The 19,801-nt window shown below is 43.9% G+C and overlaps 1 protein-coding gene across 4 annotated transcripts in view; it reads left to right on the top strand.

Moving 5' to 3' along the window:
- FAT3 (FAT atypical cadherin 3) overlaps positions 1-19,801 on the top strand; it is a 667,592-nt gene that overhangs the window by 624,830 nt on the left and 22,961 nt on the right. For all 4 annotated transcript variants that reach the window (XM_027040010.2, XM_027040011.2, XM_027040013.2 and 1 more), the window contains 3 exons: positions 1,789-1,923; positions 3,967-4,124; positions 11,708-12,176. In XM_027040010.2, coding sequence (XP_026895811.1) covers positions 1,789-1,923; positions 3,967-4,124; positions 11,708-12,176 — 762 coding nt within the window. The remainder of the gene's footprint in view (positions 1-1,788; positions 1,924-3,966; positions 4,125-11,707; positions 12,177-19,801) is intronic.

Consider the following 19,801-nt stretch of genomic DNA (forward strand, 5'->3'; position numbering starts at 1 on the left):
CTCACGTGGGGCTCAAATCCACAAACTGCAAGATCATGACCTGAGCCGAAGTCGGACGCTTAACAGACTGAGCCACCCAGGCGCTCCTAAAATGCTCCCTTCCTTTGTGAGGATTTCTGACATTGTCCTAGGAAACACAATCATCCCTTCTCTGGTTGCACTCACATGTCACTGTCTAACTGGTTACCTTATGGGATTGTAATCATGTGTTTGCTTGTTGTTTCCTGGAGGGAGGGAGGGGCGGTGTTGTTTCCTTTCATCTTTATATGTGCAGGCTTATCACTTCAGTGGCCCTAAAAAATTATTTATTGAATGGATGCACCAAGAATTATAAATTATTTAAAAACTGGTTATCAAAAGCCCTATGAAACAGATCAGAAGGTGATAGGTTGCGTAAATATTGATGACTATATGGCAGGAGTAAAGATTTCTTGGGACGAAAATAGGACGATGTATTTTGGGGCACTTGTGGCTTTTAGAACCATTTGTAGAGATCATTCCAAATTTTCAGTTAAAAATCCCTTCATCTTCCAAGACTTTGTAAGCTGGCTCGTTGCCACGAGTATGTTTTATGGCTGAGCTCTAAACCAGTGGAAAATAGGATTTATGAATTCTGCATTTGCTAGTGCTACTTTTACTGCTCTTCTGGAAGATTACAGTTTTTAAATGTTTATATGCAGTTAGCATTAAATTTCTGCTTTCTCCTAGACAAAGATAGGACTCTATAATGGGATAATATGCTTAATGATGAGGAAAGAGTTAGGATGGCAGGGAGTAATGGTAATGGGTCAGATCTTCCTGAGGAAAGAAGTTGCTGATGTCCGAACGTTCTTGGTTCGCAGAGGAGTGCTCCTTTTGGCCACTGCTAACCCAGCTGTGGGTGGTTGTTCATTTGTGTCTCCTTATCTATGGTCCTTTTACTACTTAAACTCTCACCACGTTGAAAGTGGCCTAATGACATTTGAAATATACAAGATTTCTGAAACATGGATCTTTCAGTGGATCCTTCAGTGGACCTGCACCTGCCATCACCACACTTCTGAAATGACTCACTTGGGTCCTGAATTTTGCCTTAATCAGTTAATCTGCTTTCCAGGATTTTCTTTCTGAGGGATTAACCTTTCATCTCACTGTGCTACGAACATCAAACACGTAGAAAGCAAGCCTCCTTTGCCAAGGATAATGCAACTGTTTTTGATAGGCGGCAGGGCACATTTACAGCTAATCAATACAATAGCAGGTAGCAGAAGGGATTAGGAAACAATGTGAATTGTGCTTGCCCGGTTTGGAATTAGTCCTACTTTTCTTTAGGAAAGTCTTTTTCTTTCTCCTCTGAAAAGAACAACTAACATTTTCTGAAGTCTACCCCCTAAGTTTTTCAGAGCAGGGAAAGGGCATAGGAGAAATCTAAACTCAGGTGATGCATTCAAGTGGGCACCTGTGTGCAGGACCCGCTCCAGTCAATACGACCGGAGCCCATGTGGTGTGATCTTTTCTCAGCTAAAGTTGGCCCAATTACAACCTTAGCATATTGTAACCTGAAAGGAGGAGCTCCGTGTATTCTCTGCAGCCAGCCTACTTCATTCTGCCAGTGTGCTTTTGACAGAGGCAGGGACGTTTGACAGGCACTCACACCAGGAAAAGCCCCTCAGGTGCTCCTGCCTCTGGATGGCCTCTTTGCCTCTCAGCTCAGAGCCTGCAGAGTGCAGCCCTTGAACTTTTTCTGCACTCCCTGGAATGTAGTGTGAGTCCCCGTGTACTGATCATGTGTGTTCCCTTTTGTCACAGGAGGACTGTGCCCGGGGTCCAACGATCCTTGCATGGAGAAGCCATGTCCAGGGGACATGCAGTGTGTCGGTTATGAAGCCAGCAGGAGACCATACCTCTGCCAGTGTCCACCAGGGAAGCTCGGAGAGTGCTCAGGTGCAGAGTGGGGTGGAATGATGAGGGTCTAAATTCATATTCCTGAAGCACTTGCCCTTGAGTAAATTACACTGCCCTAGCCCTTCCTGAAGACATATCTGTCTGCATGCAACATTTACCTTCAGAATGCACCACAGCTGACATCCACCCTCAAACATACTTGGGATTTATTACAGCTTTGGCCTGTGCTAAGGAAGCATGCAATGACCGTGGACTCCTTGCATAACAGGAAGACCACAACATGTGTTTTCAATCATGTCACATGGATATTAAGAGTGTACAGTGGAAAATAGAAGGCCGTTGGTTAGTCAGAGGAGTCAGAGTATCTGTGGCACGGCCTTCGATGTTCAGAGGGCTGCACAACCCACAGCCACAACACAGAGATCAACAGAAGGTCCAGCTGAGCCAGTCCAGTAGATCTTCCATAGAGCAAGCCCAGCCTAGAGTACCAAGTAAGCAGACCCTCCACTGGAAATACATATGATCTACTACATGTTCCCAAAAGGAGAGGTGCTTGCCTCTGTGCCCTGAAGGAAAGAAAGAAAGAAACAAAGAAAACGGAAGCGAAAGAGAAAAGAGAGAAAGAAAGGAACGAAGGGAGGGAAGGATGAGCGGAAGGAAGGAAGTGGGGAGAAAGGAAGGAAGAGAAAGAAAAAAAGAAAGAGGAAGACAAAGAGGAAAGAGAGAAAGAAAGGAATGAAGGGAGGGAAGGATGGGAGGAAGAAGGAAGGAAGGAAGTGGGGAGAAAGGAAGGGAGGAAGAGGGAAGGGAGGGAGGGAGGAAGAAATGTATTTTGTTTCTGAATGACCAATAACCCTGTTACCGATTTTCACTCAATTGCAGTACTTTGTTTGATTCACATATTCTCTATCACTTCTAAACTCTATGAAGAACTCTTTTTGGTAGAGGATGTATTTAAAATACAGGCACACTGATACCCTTTTTGGAATCTGAGAAGTACTTATTAACAAACAATTATGCCTACTATGTGCAAAGCACTTTGCTAAGCATTGGGTTTTAGAAATTCATCCTTTGCAAAGAGAAGCACTATTTTCAAAACATGGAAGCCAAAGCTGTTTCACTGTTGATTTCAAGAAAAGAGCTGCCTGTGAATGAAGAGATCACCAGCCTACTTGCCTTTGAGGTCACCTAGGGCTTAGATTTAAAAGATACTTGTGCTGCCCCTCCCCCTGCACCCACCATGTGCACAGAGCAGGTGGGTATGTGGGGTGCCAACAAAGCCAACAAGTGTCCTAGCTTTGAATGTCACTTTCTACCCATCTTCCTTCTCCTTTCTCTGTAGAAGACTTGATTTTCCATGCTTGTCATCCATCTAGTGTATTTTCGCACTTTCCACCTTTCACCCCAGCAAGACAGCTTTTCAGCATTACTTTGCTTGTTAGAACATTAAATTGGAGTCAGTAAAATAGAGGGTGACTGCAGAATTGAGTGATGTGGGTAGGACTGAGGATTCTGAGAAGGGAAGCCTTGAAATTAATGGCCAAAAAGTAGAATTTTAACAGCACATGAGTAAGACATCAACTCCCTTCTGTCAACATTAGTGCAAATTATGTAAGTTGGCTATTTGGCATTAGGGTACTCAGGGAATATGGATATTCTTTGAAAAGAATTCTTTGTCTTTCCTCTGTTTCATGGAGTGGAAAGTTTTTTGGTATCTAAGTGATTGGTGGTGGGAATGAAGGGGTATCTTTTAATGGTGCTCATTTTACAAAGCAGGAATTGGGACATTAAGAAAATTCAGGATATAGAATTTACCAAGTTTCCCTTGGCATGAGACAAGTAAGGTTTTAGGGTTGTTTTTTTGTTTTTTTTTTTTTGGTATCTGATGAATTAATATTTTTTTCACATTGGAATTAGAGTGGGGCCTGAAGTGGAGAACCAGTTTTTAATCAAAAAATGCCTTCTCCTCAATGCCTTCATCAACTTCCCATGGTCCTTAATCAACTTGCTTGGTAGTTGTTGGGTGATTTCACATTTCTGGATGTTAACAGTAGATATGTCTTCTCATAATGGCCTTTTCAGGGCACACTTCTCTCAGCTTTGCTGGAAACAGCTACATCAAATACCGGCTCTCTGAAAATAGCAAAGAAGAGGACTTTCGGCTAGCTCTGAGGCTGCGAACTCTGCAAAGCAACGGGATTATAATGTACACCAGAGCAAATCCCTGCATAATTCTGAAGGTAATTAAAATGGGTTATCTTTTCCTGCAGTGAGTTCTCATGGTAATGTTTTGGCTCTGGGATTGGGGACTGAAATCTTTTTTGACTTTTAAGTTCAGAAGACCAGAAACTGGCTTGAGGGCAAAGAGGAGCAGCAGCAGGACTGGGAAGTGTGCCAACACCCCATTTCCTTTTCTACACCCGGCTTCAGAATTGGCTCTTCGGATACTGGGGCATCTCTGTCTAGAGTGGGTTCAAGGGCTGCCCTTCTTTGAGCCGTAATCAGGCAACAGTTCGTTAGAATGCACTTCCTAATCAATTCCATGGCAGGGGTGGTTTTTTAAAGAGATCAGCTGTGTCCTTTTCTACCATATGGGCCTATCCCCACTGACCCCTGAAGGTGACTTCTGTTCTTACACAGGGAGGAAGTTGGAGAGCTAGGGTCTAGAAGGTTCCATATGTCCTATTGTGGCCCAAGCGGCCCAATTTTTAAATCATTCCCAGCCTCAGAAACTCTCCAATGCAGCCAGATTTCCTTTAGAGCAAGTCTGGCATGTGTATCCAGCTCAGAACTTCTGGGGCCTTCATGAAACTGACGACAAGACTAATACTAACAGTGTTTTGTGCCTCATTTGTTTTGATTACAAAGTTAACATAATAATGTATTATATATGATCTTCCCCATCTGATCAAGGAGAGAACAGAGATTCAGAAAGGTTTGGTTCGTTACCCAAAGTTGTTCGGTTAACGAGCGCCGAGGCCTGGACTTGTGTTCCAGTTTCTCTCACCCCGTGCTGTTATTCTGCATGCTCTCTCCAGCTCTCAGTCTTACCGCTCTAATCATTTTATAAAAATCCCACTCTGGGCATCTGTAGATGAGATGGAGCCTTCCAGTATGGGAGGAGAAGGGAGAAGAAGGAGGGAGATGTTTAATCTAACATTGTTTTCACAAGGTCACCTACTAGACCAGCCCGTTGGAAGTACATTCAGAGGCAGATGCAGTCTGACCAGTATGAAGTGACCATACAAGTGGAAATGGCTGGCATTTTTTTCCTTCCGAGGGTTCTACCAGTAGGCTTAATTGGGATCATGGTGGGCCTTTATAGCTTCCGTCCTTTGATTGTTTGATAGGTCACATCCAAGTTGATTAGGTGACCCAGGCTTTAATCCTGGAGGGAGAAAAGTATGTAGGACATTAAATGCCAGTGGCTTCTCCTGTCACATAGTCTTTTACTTACCTGCTTCTGGTATTGCCAGGCACTACGTGGTGACCAGAGGGAGTGAGCAGGGAGTTGGAGTTTAAAAGTTGGCTACTTTCATAGGGAATCCCCCATTATCTGTACACATTCAACTGAGAGAATGATTTAAGCTCTGGGAGAAAAAAAAAGCAGTGTTTTTAAAGAAAACAAGAGAAGCAAAGGATGCAGTTTTAGCAAACAGTGAATTCAAATCCGATATTCATGGTGGAAGAAGAAAAATTCAGAGACCTAAGTCCTATCTTTACAACCTTCTGGCCTCTGAAGCAAACTGCCTTGGGTCAGTAGATCACTGTCTTTATTATTTTATTTTATTTTTTATTTTTATTTTATTTATTATTTTTACTGAGAAAGAGAGGGCACAAGTGAGTGAGGGTGGAGAGAGACAGAATCCCACAAGGCACAGAGAGAAAGAGAGAGAGAGAGAGAGAAACGGGGCTCGAGCTCTCTGGATACAGGATGCAGGGCTCAAGTTTTCCGGATGCGATACTCAGGCTCACCATATGTGGGGCTCAAGTTCATGGGATATGGAGCTCGAGCTCACCAGGTGCAGAACTCGAACTCATGAATCACCGAAGTCAGATGCTAAACCAACTGAGCCACCCAGACACCCAATAGATCACTTTCTAAATAGCCCTGAGAGGTGGGGTTTTGTATCATTGCTGGGAAAGTGCTCTGCCCATCCAGAGGTACCAACTACCAGGAGCTCAGCTTAGGTGCCTCTGACCTTCCTGTCCTCCTTCAAGTTCTAACAGGACTCGTGAATTCAGAACATCCTTATGAGGCAAATACTTTCTATTAGCAAATCTCTTATATAGCATTAAATTTGAGAGAGAACAAAAATATTGGGCCTGAATGGCTTGATCCTAAAATGGAGCTTGTCATTTGACACTTCACTGGCAAATGTCTAAAATGTGCAGATCCCTGGGGATGGGAAAGAAGAATAATTAAACCTTTTAGGCAGCTCTAGCTCCTAAGGTATATTGTATTTCATGAAACAAGCGTGTTTCTGAAAGTTGTGTAAATTGAATCTCTGTAAATGGAATTCTAATAAACTATGGACGGTTGCTATTTGAAGGAACCCTTCCATTAATCCCTTTGTGATGTGACTAATCACCCCCAATCTGTCTGTTCGGTAAGTTTGCTTTTCCTATGTCGAGTTTGCCTACAGCAGGACACAGCTGTACTGAACTATCGCAGATACTCTACAGTCGCCAGGAATATCCACTTAGGGGATTTGAATCTGTTTGCTTGACATTTCCAGCCTCATGCAAGATTTAATTTCATTGGCTTTAGGTACAGTATGTGCCTTGTACTTAGGTTCAACGACTACACTGAAAAGCTTTGTTTAAATTGTACCTCTTGGTTGTTTATATTTTCCCAGTTAGAGCACATTCTCTAAAAAGTATTTGAGACAATCAATAGGGGTGAAGGGCATCCCTTGAAGACAAAGAATTGCATTGGGATCTCAAGAATTGAAAATGTTCATGGACAAGGGGCACCACAGTCTCTTAGCAGCAATAAAGGTGCTCATTCTTCTGTTGACCAATGATACCCTGTCTTCTTCCAAAAGAGATTCCAGGCTTATCATAAACACCAAAATGCAATAATCTCAGAGCACTATTAAGATGAAAATGAAAGGTTAAGACCCAACCAATGAAGTGAGGAAGAGCAGAATATCATCACTGAAAACTCTAGATCAAGGGTTACTATATCAGTTGAACACCAATCATAACTCTGAATTTTTTGACAGCCAAATAAAGAATAAAAATGGTGGGACAGGTTCTCTGGCTCTCCTCAAACCTGTGAAAGAAACATGTCAGATCACCAGGAGAGATTTGTAACTTTTTCCATATATCAGTCTTTCGGGTCCCATATTATAGCAAAAGCACAAGAATCCTTGCTTGTTAATCTAAAAATGTCATTATTTCATTTTGTGGGGAAGAGATGACACATGGCTTTATTTTGATGGTTCTCAGACATGGCTAGCTTAAAACTCCAGGAATGAAAGGAAGATGGTCAGCTTAAAATTCCAGGAATAAGAGGAAAATAAAAAAGCTCATTTGGTTTGTAAAACAGCCCACTTGGAGTGACCAGATCTTTCCAACATAAAAAAGTAACAAAGAAGTTCCCACAAGATTCTCAAGTTTCAAGGATCTGTGTAACAGTATCACTGAGAAGTGAGTCAAGTTATAATGATTGCAGTATAATGGTAATAAAATACCTAAAAGTTTACCAAGTACTTTACAAAATACATACATGTGTTTTTATCCTCACTCTCTTGTGCCTAGATATGAATGCCTACTTTTTTTGCCTCTGAGGAAACAGGTTCAGAAAGAATCAGTGGCCTTGCCGGAACATAGCTGGTCAGCAGTGGATCTGGCCTTCTGAAGAGGCAAGCCACTCAGGAGTACGACAGGTGTTTATTAAAAGAAGAAATTTGGAGGGCTGGGATGATAATTTATTTATTCATCTAAGGTATAAATTTTGAGCTAGATAGCAATTGATGGCTATCAATAGATAGCCTTGAAAATAAGTTTTCAAAAAGTTCCCTTTACAAAGAATATTTAATAACCTTCTTACAAGTTTGGGGATGTTAGTGCATTTGCTAGAGCCACACCAAGGATCTGAAGCAGTAACACTTTGCGCCATTGTTTATACTTTTTTACTCAAAATCCTAGTTTCCCACAAGATGACTTCTATTTTTTTTTTATTTGAGAGAGAAAGAGAGAGAACGTGGAAGCAGGGGAGAAGGGAGAGGGAGGGAGAGAGAGAGAATCCCAGGCAGAAGGAGGGAGAGAGAGAATCCCAGGCAAGCTCTATTCTCAGCAGAGCCCAATGCGGGATGCAATCCCATGACCCTGGGATCATGACCTGAGCCAAAATCAAGAGTCAGATGCTCACCCAATTAAGCCACCCAGGCACCCCCCTAACAAGATGACTTCTTACAGCTCTGATATCTTGTCTTCTAAGCCCCAACTCCAAGCCACTCAAGATCCAGGTTAAAGCACATCACTGATTTCAGACAAAACTGAGAAGCTAAATATCTTTCCCTGCTCTCTGAATTATGCATTTCATTGAACAAATTGCCCACCTGCCTCCCCCAACTCAGCACATCATTTCAGATCATTTGTGTAGATTTTTTTTTTACAGTTTCATGCACAGTGCAATTTCTATTAAAATATCTTACTCTCTTCTGCCCTTCTCTTGCTCGCACGTGCACATGCTCTCTCTCGAAAAGAAATAAAAGAAAAAAGAAAAAAAAGCTTGCCCTCTGATTTGAAAAAGCTTTGTCCTCTTAAAAGAGAGATCCTTTCAAACTGGGTAAACCCTATTCTGAAGACAAAGAAAAACTAAATATGATGAGAGCATGAGTTTCCAGTATGAATGGACTCAGACATGAAAGTGTTCTCTTACGAAAAAAAAAAAAAAAAGAAAGAAAGAAAGTGTTTTCTTCTCTCCCCGGCGTAATATGCCTGTGAGATAGGAAAAGATGAACTTTTGCAAGGTAGCCTTTGATTATCAGCACTCTAGTGTGTCATCTAAACAAGGCTTATAATTCCAAACGCCTAGAATTTTGAGGCTACAAATCGCTTTTGTTTTCAAAAGGCTAAGGATGATGTAGGCACCTGGCTTTCTCTTCATTCAGCAGCTCGCTGCTGTTATTTTTTTTTTCCAACAGAAAAGAAAACTGTACTCAGTTTAGTACAGTTTAACTGTACTGTTAGTATGGGATCGTTTTCTGTTCCTTAAAGAACTTTGATGTACCTGAGTACATTAGAGCTATAATGGTTCTCCCAGATGAATTTGCAACCTGGTTATTATCCCAAGAGGTAGGGAGTAGGGTTGGGGAGGGGAATGGACTGAATAACATATTAATTGAAGATATCCTTTTACAATATCTTAGATGAATTGCACCCTCACCACCAGATTTTCCTTGATAGTCTGGGGACACCACTTTGTAGCCACAGAGCATAACGGCAGCTGGACTGTGCCGGAAGAAGGAAGTCCCCAAAGTCGCATTTGATCATTTTATTACTTACGTTGAAATAAAAATATGGATATTACCTAGGAGTTGTTACTGAGCAAGTATGCTGGTATGATTTACAATATCCATTCAGTCCATTTTGTTGAACCAAAAAAATGACCAAGGCAACAGCACAGATTACATATGAAAGCTCTCTGAAAAGAAATAAGTATCTGTCTCCAGTCTTTTTCCACTTCTTTATCCACTTGTGTTTCTGAGTGGAGTACGTACATATGTGTAGCTAACCATTCTAGAGTGGACATGGTCTCCTATCGCTGTTCTCCACAGAAGGGGTCCCAGGCCCAGAGAGGCCAGCTGGTTCTCACCAGGCTACACGACAAAGCCCGAGTTAGAGTCCTCATTCACAAATACCCAGGGCTCAGGGGATAAATTCACACTGCCCCCTGACTTCCACATATACATGGTTCCGTGGTGCAAACTTTCTATGCAGGAAGAGAGGGTGCCAGAGAGTCCACAGAGGCAGAAAGGAGAGTCCCTTAGAATCAGTTGTCTGTGGAACACACCGAAGCACAGGTAGAGAAATACCCATTTGTGAGAATGAGTGATTCCGTGAAAACCCCCATCAGGCTGTCCTAGGTCAAACACACTTTGGAAAGAGTGGGTGAGTCTGTTTCTGTGCATCAGTTTGACACTTATGCCTCCTTAGCTCTTAGAGACCTGGAAGGTCTGTCTTCCCTTCCCTTCCCTTCCCTTCCCTTCCCTTCCCTTCCCTTCCCTTCCCTTCCCTTCCCTTCCCCTTCGCTCTCTCTATAAGTTTGTGTTCTCTGCCCAGGTTTTGGGAAAAGACCAATGTCAGCAGATAAAAATAAAGGCCAGCTGCCTTTGCATGTCTCAGACGCCAGCCTCCACAAGACCTTTTTGCTGGGTCACACACAAAGGCCAGAAAAAGGACTTTTATTTCAGTCTCAGGAGGTGAATCCTTTCAGGGCCCAGTATCGGTTTGTCATGAGGACGGGGGTCCAGCATCATTCCCTGGATCCTCAAGCCACCTTGCATTTCTGAGAAATGCAGATGAGGGTGGACGACGGGGTTCACAGACTGGCCCATGTCCTCAGCAACAGTGGAACCTGGGTCTCCATGGAGGACCAGTCCCTGGCCAACGGCTCTTCACCAGCCACCATGTTCAATAACCCACACTTCCTCCCTGACTTTGATGTCCCCTTCCAGTTAGTTGGCCTCCCGGAACCGACTTGGATGCCCTCCCTGCACCAGTGCAATCAAAGAAGCACGCAGGTCTCTGTTGTAGCTGACCCTAGACCAGGGGCTGGGAATAGTTAACCAGAAAATCCTTCTGGAAGGCCAGATGTCATTGAACACATGTAGCTATATTCTAAGCAAATGGCCAAACCCTGAGCACTTTGTGAGGTAATCCTAACCTAAATGATGAGCAGCAGTCCTAAAGAACTGTTTTAAGAATAGGCTAGTGTGTAGGGGCTCCTGGGTGGCTCAGTTGGTTGAGTGTCTGACTTCAGCTCAGGTCACGATCTCACAGCCTGTAAGTTCAAGCCCCATGTCGGGCTTTGTGCTGATAGCTTGGAGCCTAGACTCCTTCAGATTCTGTGTCTCCCTCTCTCTCTGCCCCTCCCCTGCTCCCTCTCTCTCTTTCTCTCTCTCTCTCTCAGTAATAAATAAACAATAAAAAATGTTTTAAAAAAAGAGTATGCTAGTATTTAATATAGAAGGGTTTTAAAATCTTAATTATGGATGAAGCTGGGAAGTAGATTTTTTATTTCTACCTGGCCTCTTTCTCTCTCCCGTAGCACACTCACACAGACTTACTTGTGGAATATATACATATTTCTATGCTTATTTGATTTATGGCAATCTGCCCCCTAAAACATAAGCCCCAAGAGGTCAGAGGTAGTAACTCTTTCTGCTCATGGTGGTCTCCAGAGCGCTTAGAATACTGCCTAGCAGATGTTCAATAAACATCTGTAAATAAATATAGAGTTTACAGAAATCATTCCTGTGGTGGTAATAACTAAGAAGGGTGCAGGGAATAAACAGACCCCTCAACAAGATATTGCTGTGAGATTCCGAAGGGCAGAGGTCCAAAGAATATGAACACTCTGAAATATAATTGTGGATTTGTGCAGCTGTGCTCATGTTACTAGTTGCAAGATTTGTGACATTTCAGGCGTGCATTTGCATGGCATATAATGGGTAGAGATCAGACCGTACTAGATTTATGACTGGATCAAAAGCACTCTCCATCCTAGAGCCTTCCTGGGAACAGGGTGTCCGGGAATGTATTGCCAGATGCATACTAAAAAGCGCTCCCGTGCTCGTTCCCCACGCAGATCGTGGACGGCAAGCTGTGGTTCCAGCTGGACTGTGGCAATGGCCCGGGAATCTTGGGCATCTCGGGCCGCGCCGTCAACGATGGGAGCTGGCACTCGGTCTTCCTGGAGCTCAACCGCAACTTCACGAGCCTGTCCCTGGACGACAGCTACGTGGAGCGGCGTCGGGCGCCCCTCTACTTCCAGACACTGAGCACCGAGAGCACCATCTACTTCGGGGCGCTGGTGCAGGCGGATAACATCCGCAGCCTGACCGACACGCGGGTCACGCAGGTGCTGAGCGGCTTCCAGGGCTGCCTGGACTCAGTGGTGCTGAACAACAACGAGCTGCCGCTGCACAACAAGCGCAGCAGCTTTGCGGAGGTGGTGGGCCTGACCGAGCTAAAGCTGGGCTGCGTGCTCTACCCCGACGCCTGCGAGCGCAGCCCGTGCCAGCACGGGGGCACCTGTACCGGCCTGCCCTCCGGGGGTGAGTGCACTGCACCCAGGCACCTGCCGGGCGGGTGGGGGTGGGGGGGCGGGCAGAGGGGCTGGACGACCCGGAGGGACTCCCTTTTAGAGGCATAACCTACTCCTCAGTGACAGGAGTATTCACCCAAGATGCTGGCCAACCTTCCTACTCCTCTTTGGGAAGGTCCGGGAGCTTGGCAATTATAGGAGCGTGCGGTTTAACGTTTTTGCAGCAACCCACAGACACGGGGCGGTGACCTCAGGAGTCCGGAGACGCTATCACGGCTGCCCCCTCCACTGGGCCCTCCACACTCTTCCAGGCCTGGGGAGGACTAGGACCCCCTTTTAAGTATTTGCCCCCTGTAACCAGCTGTGTGTCACTGGAGAATGACTGGCTGCAGTCTGAGTCACTGACATCCCCACACAATCCTTTGTCGCTCAGACATACGACTTCACTAGAAGCTAAAGGGAGGGAAGAGTGGAACCCACCACTCCAGAAATGGAAGTACAGTGGGGATGTTTTGGAGCATGCCTTTAAAATATGTATATTAAGGGGCACCTGGGTGGCTCGGTCGGTTAAGCATCTGGCTCTTGGTTTCATTTCAGGTCATGATCTCACGGTTTCGTGGGTTCAAGCCCCGCATGGGGCTCTGTGCTGACAGCACAGAGCCAGCTTGGGATTCTTGTCTCCTCTCTCTCTCGCTCTCTGCCCCTTCCCCACTCGTGCTGTCTCTCTCTCAAAATAAACTTAAAAATTTTATTTTTTAAATAAATTAAAAATGTGTATTAAAAATAAGTCTAGTGGCACTTCTATAAAGGGGTAGAAAGGAATAAAGAAAGGGCACTTTACGTGAAATCTCAGGGCGGAAAAACAGTCAGTGACGCCATGATGATTTACCCCAATAATTTTTTTCCCCCAAAACATATATCATGAAAAAGAAAGAACAGGGTAGGTCAAGAAGGCGGGGGAAGGGTACTGAATGTTTCTAACATTTCTAATGTTTCTCCAGGCCTGGGAGTCTGAAAATGAAAGCGTCCCTGACTTCCCCAGATGTGGTCTCTGTGCTAACATAAACTAGGTCAGGCACTCGGCGAGTCGAAGCCTCGCCTTCCAATAGCCCAGCCACCGATCACACTTCAGCTCCTCTGCAGAGTCTCTCAGCAGTAGTGTGATTAGCAAATTTAAACCTTTCTCACAAATCACTTAGAGATTCTGCTGTGTGCATTACCATCTAATGTTCGTGAAGCCCAACTCCAAATTTAGAGTCCATTTTATTATTAGAATGTTATAAACTGTCCATGAAATGATGCACTGCCGAAATACAGACACCAAAGTTATTTAGACTTGCATATGTTACTGCCACAATGAGGGCCAAGTGCCCTGGGGGGAAATTTCCGCCGTCTCGATTTAAGAAATCTATTTGCTGTTTTTACTGTCTCAGCAGTATATGTAAATAAAGGGTTGTTATGGTGCCATAATTCCCGAATGATGGGCAGTAACTATACTTCAGTGGTTCTATAAACCAGCCCATTATGACAAGTCATGGCCAGTTTTTCACCAGGCAAAACAGTTCTGCTAGTATGAGCCATCCACGATATATAAAAGGAGCATGTAATTAAATTGGGTTGAAATAGAACACCACTCCATGTCAAATGCTGGGTACATAGCCACAAATTGTAACATACTTTTAACGATGGCAGGACATTGTTTTTGCTGGCAAAGCTATGGGCTTCCACGATAGGTTATCTTTAAAATAATAATAATCACTGTATTAAGGAAAAAGACTAAGGAATCTTGCTCTTCAGCGTGCATTTTAATTGCCTCAAATCGGTGAGCGAAATATTCTGTGCAGGTATGTTAATTAAGTGAGTGTGACTCATACCAGCACAGATTTCCTCTACTTTTTTTTTAAATGTTTACTTATTTTTGAGAGAGAGAGAGAGAGAGAGAGAGAGAGAGCACATGGGGGAGGGGCCGAGAGAGGGCAACAGAGGATCTGAAGTGGGCTCCTTGCTGACAGGCTGACAGCCACAAGCCCAACGGGAACCCACGAGATCATGACCTGAGCTGGAGTCTGATGTTCACCTGACTGAGCCACCCAGAAACCCCTCTTCTAGTTTTTAATCTCTTTTAGTTTAACCAGATTTCAGTGCTGAGGACCTACCTGCTGTATACTTTTCACATGGCCTAAAGAACTTGCTTTCCTCTCCCCAGAGGCCCAACCTGGCCTACAGGTTACATTCTCTCTCATACTCCTCTTTGTCCCCTGCTCCCCACTTGGCCCATGATTGGGGTTGAGATTGCGATTCCACGACAGGTGCTCTTTCTTCCAAGGTGACAGAGCCGTTCAGCAGTGCAAGTCTCCTTTGTACATGGAAGCTCATGTTTTTCTAAAACAGAGAAAGTATCTTTCTTCATCTCCTCATCTAGGCACCTCTTCTCTCAAGCTTACTATACCTGTGGAGCTGTGGAGGCCCAGTGGCTCTTACCTCAGCAACCGCCAGGGCATGGTCCAAATGCAGCCGTCCGGGGGTCTCATGCACAGCAGTACTGAACCTAGGGCCAACAAACTTCTCACCATTCACCGGGAAATCCAAGAAGTGGGTTTTTGTTGCTTCCCTGGGGAATCAAAGGCACAGAATTCCACCTCTGATGCGTGAGGAGGTATTTACCTGCTTCCTGGCTATTAGGATTGAGACCCTGGCTTCTAAGAAAAGAGGAGAGGGAATCCATTTTCTTGCCACCATTATCTGTTCATATCAGAGGAATTTTTGTCTAGGTTCTCGTATCCTCTGCAAATTCCTGAAATTGGTGCCAAATAGTAAGGGGGGATAAAAGCAAGAAAAGAAACCACCAATAATTTGGCCTTTAACTCATCTGTGAAACTGCAGCTAATTATAAGGTTATTTTAAAAAAAGGGGGGGAATAATCATCCCAGTTGTGAGTGATGATTTAAAAAGAATAAGACTTGAGTCATTAATGAAAGAATATTCATGCCTTGAAGAATTCCTTCTGGCTGCAGGGGTGTCTAATCACAGAGAGAATCTTGCTTCCCCAGATCAAAGGCTAAGATGCATGCAGTATTCAAAGAAGGAAATAGGGCTACAGAAGGTAGAGTGAGGTGCTTCAGGTATACCTCTGTGCAAATGCTGATGACACATTTACTTGACTGGAAGTCTTGCTGCTGTTTGAAGCCTGTAGTCTATGTTGCTTTTAAACTCTGGAATGCATAGTTTAGTATAATCATCCCCTTGACTATTGAATGCTGGAGTATTGGTCATTGGCTCTCCTGGTGACAGACTTCGCTCTTCAACTGTGACTCTTGTAGCGCATTGTTCCAGAGCCTTCCGAGGTTGTTGGTTTTTTTTTTTAAGTTTATTTATTTATTTTAAGAGAGAGAGAGAGAGAGAGAGAGAGAGAGAGAACGTGTACCTGAACAAGGCAGGGGCAGAGACAGGGAGAGAGAGAGAGAATCCCAAGCAGGCTCCATGCTGTCAGTGCAGAATCTGATGTGTGGCTCAATCTCACGAAGGGTGAGACCATGACCTGAGCCAAAATCAAGAGTCAGACGCTTAACTGAGCCACCCAGGCATGCCCAAGCCTTTAGAGTTTTTAAAGCAGACAACCCACAGCAAGAGGCATTTTCTTTCAGAGAGGCAGGATTCTGTGCTAACCACCCCCAAGCCCAATCAAACCCTCGGTATGAAGTGGCAAGGGAGCCGCGTCTGCTAGCTTGGAATGACACGGTCGGTGGCTTTGACCAGTGTTATAACTCTAGCTGTCCCAAAAGCAAGCCATGGGAACCTCAGGGCACTTAGAGCCCAGAACACTAACTTGTAATAAGAGTGTAAATATGACTCTGTAAATCAACCACAGAGGGAAGGCTCTCTCTTGTTAAAGCCTTAAAATTATATGTATTTCATAAACATGAACTGGAAATAGCAACCGCTGTGGAGAAGAAGTGGCCTCGTCCCTCTCTGACCCCTGCATTTCCAGACCCAGTGGGTAGGGAGCAACCCACTGAGGACCCACAGTCTGGATGAGGAGTCCTCAGTCCTCCATGCCTTATCCTGTTCAACTCAAGCCCCTTCCTGGAAAAACCTATTTGAAGCTAAGCTATAATTTGGCAAAGCAATGCAGCTAACCAGGCAGTCACCAGGCCAGGAAGAATCATTCTGCCTGTTTTGCATGAGCTTAGAACCCTAACTCTTAAAGTAAGAAGTTGGTAAAATTTTAAATGGTAAGAGTTACCATTTAATAGACTCTTGCTATGTCTTGGTACTTGCCGACCTTGTAAGTGCTCATGCACTGTGACAATTCTCACAGTGCTCTGGGGTCGGTACTTGTCTTCCCTCCTCTTATCCCCATTTTACAAAAACACAGGCCAGAGAAGTTAAGTACCCAGCCCAACATCACACAGTAAAGTGAGGAAGCCAAGATTTGACCCAGGTTTATGGAACCACCCCTCCCCGCCCCCCGCCAGCCTGTGCTCTTAACCTTTGTTACTTAAAATGTGTTCCAAGAACCAGCAGCATTGGCATCACTACAGATGTTAGAAGTGTAGTGTCTCTAATCCCAGCCCAAACCCACTGAATCAAAATCTGTATTTTAACAAGATCTCTAGGTGATGTACTGATATCTTTCTCTGTCTCTGAACTGCTCTTTTTTGTTTGCACGTATCATATATAGTCGTTCTCAAACCCTGAGATGCATCTGTATCACCTAAGGACCTTATTAAAATGAAACCTTGTTATAGAAGAGTCTCTTGATTGTTAAGGGAAAAGGAGAATTTCTGTACTTGCCTCTATCATTTGTTGCCCATGTCAGAGGAGCCTTCTGCTAGATCACTGAATCATATTCACAAGTTCCTAAACTTACTACCAGGAAAAGTTTCCCAGTGAAAGTTTTGGGGGGAAAACACACACACACACACACACACACACACACACACACACACACACAAATCTACCAATCAGAATCTCAGAATCTGCAAGGGTAGAATTCAGACATCTCTGTGTTTAACAAGACTCCAAGGTACTTCTATGCACATCTGAGTTTGAGAACGACTGACATTTGGGAATCGCAATAACTCTGTATTTGCAGGAATGTGAGTTAGTGAATTCCAGAAGAGTTAAGCAGACATTGGATGTTTAGGAATTGAATGTCAGGTACACAGCCTGCATTTGTTATCATTGCTTTAGTGTAAAGATTGAATTTTGCTCCCCAGATAGTCAGGAGTTTGATGTTACCCTGTACTCCCCTTTGAAGAGAAAAGTGATAGTGTCTACTCCCTCTAAAAAAGTTGCAAGCGACAAGTTCTTGGATGTTGCCAAGAGTTGGCCATAGAAGTGTTTTCAGCAGTAAAGCTGCCCAAGATCTTTTGGGTGGTGTCTTACTGAGTATTTTGTGTCCTTAACTTGTAAGGGTCTAGATAAACTCAGGCCTTCAAACCTTAAGTAAATTCTGGGGTCCCATTGGTCTCTGTGACCAATGGATTCCACTTGTGTGGCCACACAGCTGGCTTAAGGGAATTGAACAGGGTTCCTGGATGTGCTCAACCCACTGGCCCACTGAGCAGAGCGGGACAGACAAGGGAGAAGCCAGACTCCCAGTGAATATGCTGGATAAATGTTTTCTAAAGATTTTATTTTTAAGTAATTTCTGCACCCAATGTGAGGCTCAAACTCACAATCTTGAGAGCAAGGGTCACGTGCTCTGGCAACTGAGCCAGCCAGGCACCCCTATTGTGGGCATAATTTGAGCTTTGCAGCTGATGGGGAAAAAAAAATTTTCTGGGTGACTCTCTTCTAAATACTGAGGTACCTTTTTTTGGTACTTTGGAAAAAACCTTACGGTAACAACATTAATAATGTAGATACTGATAAAAAGGAAAAAAAATACCATCAAAACCCTGAAACAGTCAGGTTATGGGCAAACACAAAAGAACATGCTGGAAGGTGAGAATTTACTGGGTGCCTAATGGTGTTAACACACTGCATGTTTCCAGATCCTCAAAGAAAATGTTAGAGGCTCAGCCCAATATACAGTGTATGAGATGTGAGCAAGCTTTCCTGGGAAAAGTTACAGGTCTCCCCTTCAAAGGCCATTATGTACAAGAGAAAGAGAAAAGTCAGGTAACTATAAGTTGAGATGGCAAAGTCCCGACAGAGGCCATGATCTACAACAGGGCTCACCCTGCTTATGATTAGCATCTCATGTGGTAATGCGTCCACCAGTCTTCTCAATACTTCTTGACATTCACACAGACTAGAAGTTTCAGGATTTTCCAGTATTCAGCCTAAAAGTCAGAGTAAGAAATTCCCATGGCTTTCAGTTGTTTGGTGGATGGGTGACACAGAAATGAAGCTGATTTCAGAATCCAGAGTAATTACAATAATGACAACAATGAAGCACCTAATGTTTGTGTGCTGCATTGTGGTTGATGAATCCAAAAGCCTTATCATCCTCTATGAAGTGGGGATTAGTGAGGTTCAATTATCAGATAAAAATAGGGAGGTTCCTGGAGGCCAGGCGGCTCGGCTGTGATCATACCCCGCTGGTGGGTAACAGCCAGAACTTAAAAGGACACAGGGCCTCACTGCCACCTCACAGCTGCCTCCCCAGATCATGGGAGCTCTTGGAGTTTCTAAACGAAATCCGTAATCCAGCAAGCATAGTGGTTGATGCCGACTTCAGATCCCAAAGGCCAGTTCACGTTTGTCATTACTTCCACCTTTGTGCACCAGGCAGATGTTTCCTTATCGAGGCAGCCAAACCCGATCAGAATCGTGTCACCAACACTGGAGAGGAGGGCCAAGGGTTGAGGCCATTACCTGGATGAATCGGGTTGGAAAACGACTAATAAGTCAAAGGAGTGAGATAGAAATGATCTTGATTATTTGCCTACACAGCCCAAACTTACTCTATAATTGCTTAAACCATTTCTATGTTTTGCATTTAATAGGTTTTGCAGTGTTCTTTGCGCAAGGGAAGGAGGGGGCATGTTAAGTTTGTCCGGGTGCACATTTCAAAGCCATCTGCATCTGCTATAGCTGGAAGGATTGTAAACAAGAGCACAGCTTTGAGGCAGAGCTTAAAAATACACGTCTCCTTTTGCCAGGATTGGGGGGAGAGAAGCGATGACATTATCTTTTTTTTCTTTTTAACATGCATCTCGATGCTGAGAATATGATTGTCTTTTTTTTAAATCTGGGAACTGGTTTTAAGTGGTGCCTGCCAATTATTGACTATGTAACTGAGTAAACCATCTTAGTTCCCTCATTTATAAAATAACTGTAATAATAGTACTTACAGGGTAGGGTTGTTATCAAGAATTAAATGACATAATGCATTGACTGTCCTTAGCATTTTTCCTAGTGCGTAATAAGCTATCGTTCTTGCTAATGATTTCCTTATGTGACAATTCTCCCCCGACCCAGAAAAAAAAAAGTACTCTTTTTAATAACGCTGGGATGTTATCCACTGCATTTTATTTTTCTTTTACATCTACAAAGTGTTACAATATTATTTGTGGTCAGAGAATGCCTGGCTATCTCTTGAAAATCTGTTTCCTTGATTTGTGTTTTATACCAACAGACGGTAATCTTGGGAAGAGCAGTAACTTTATTATGACACTATTTTAC

Source organism: Acinonyx jubatus, chromosome D1 (genome assembly GCF_027475565.1).
Source record: "Acinonyx jubatus isolate Ajub_Pintada_27869175 chromosome D1, VMU_Ajub_asm_v1.0, whole genome shotgun sequence".
Classification (NCBI taxonomy): Eukaryota; Metazoa; Chordata; class Mammalia; order Carnivora; family Felidae; genus Acinonyx; species Acinonyx jubatus.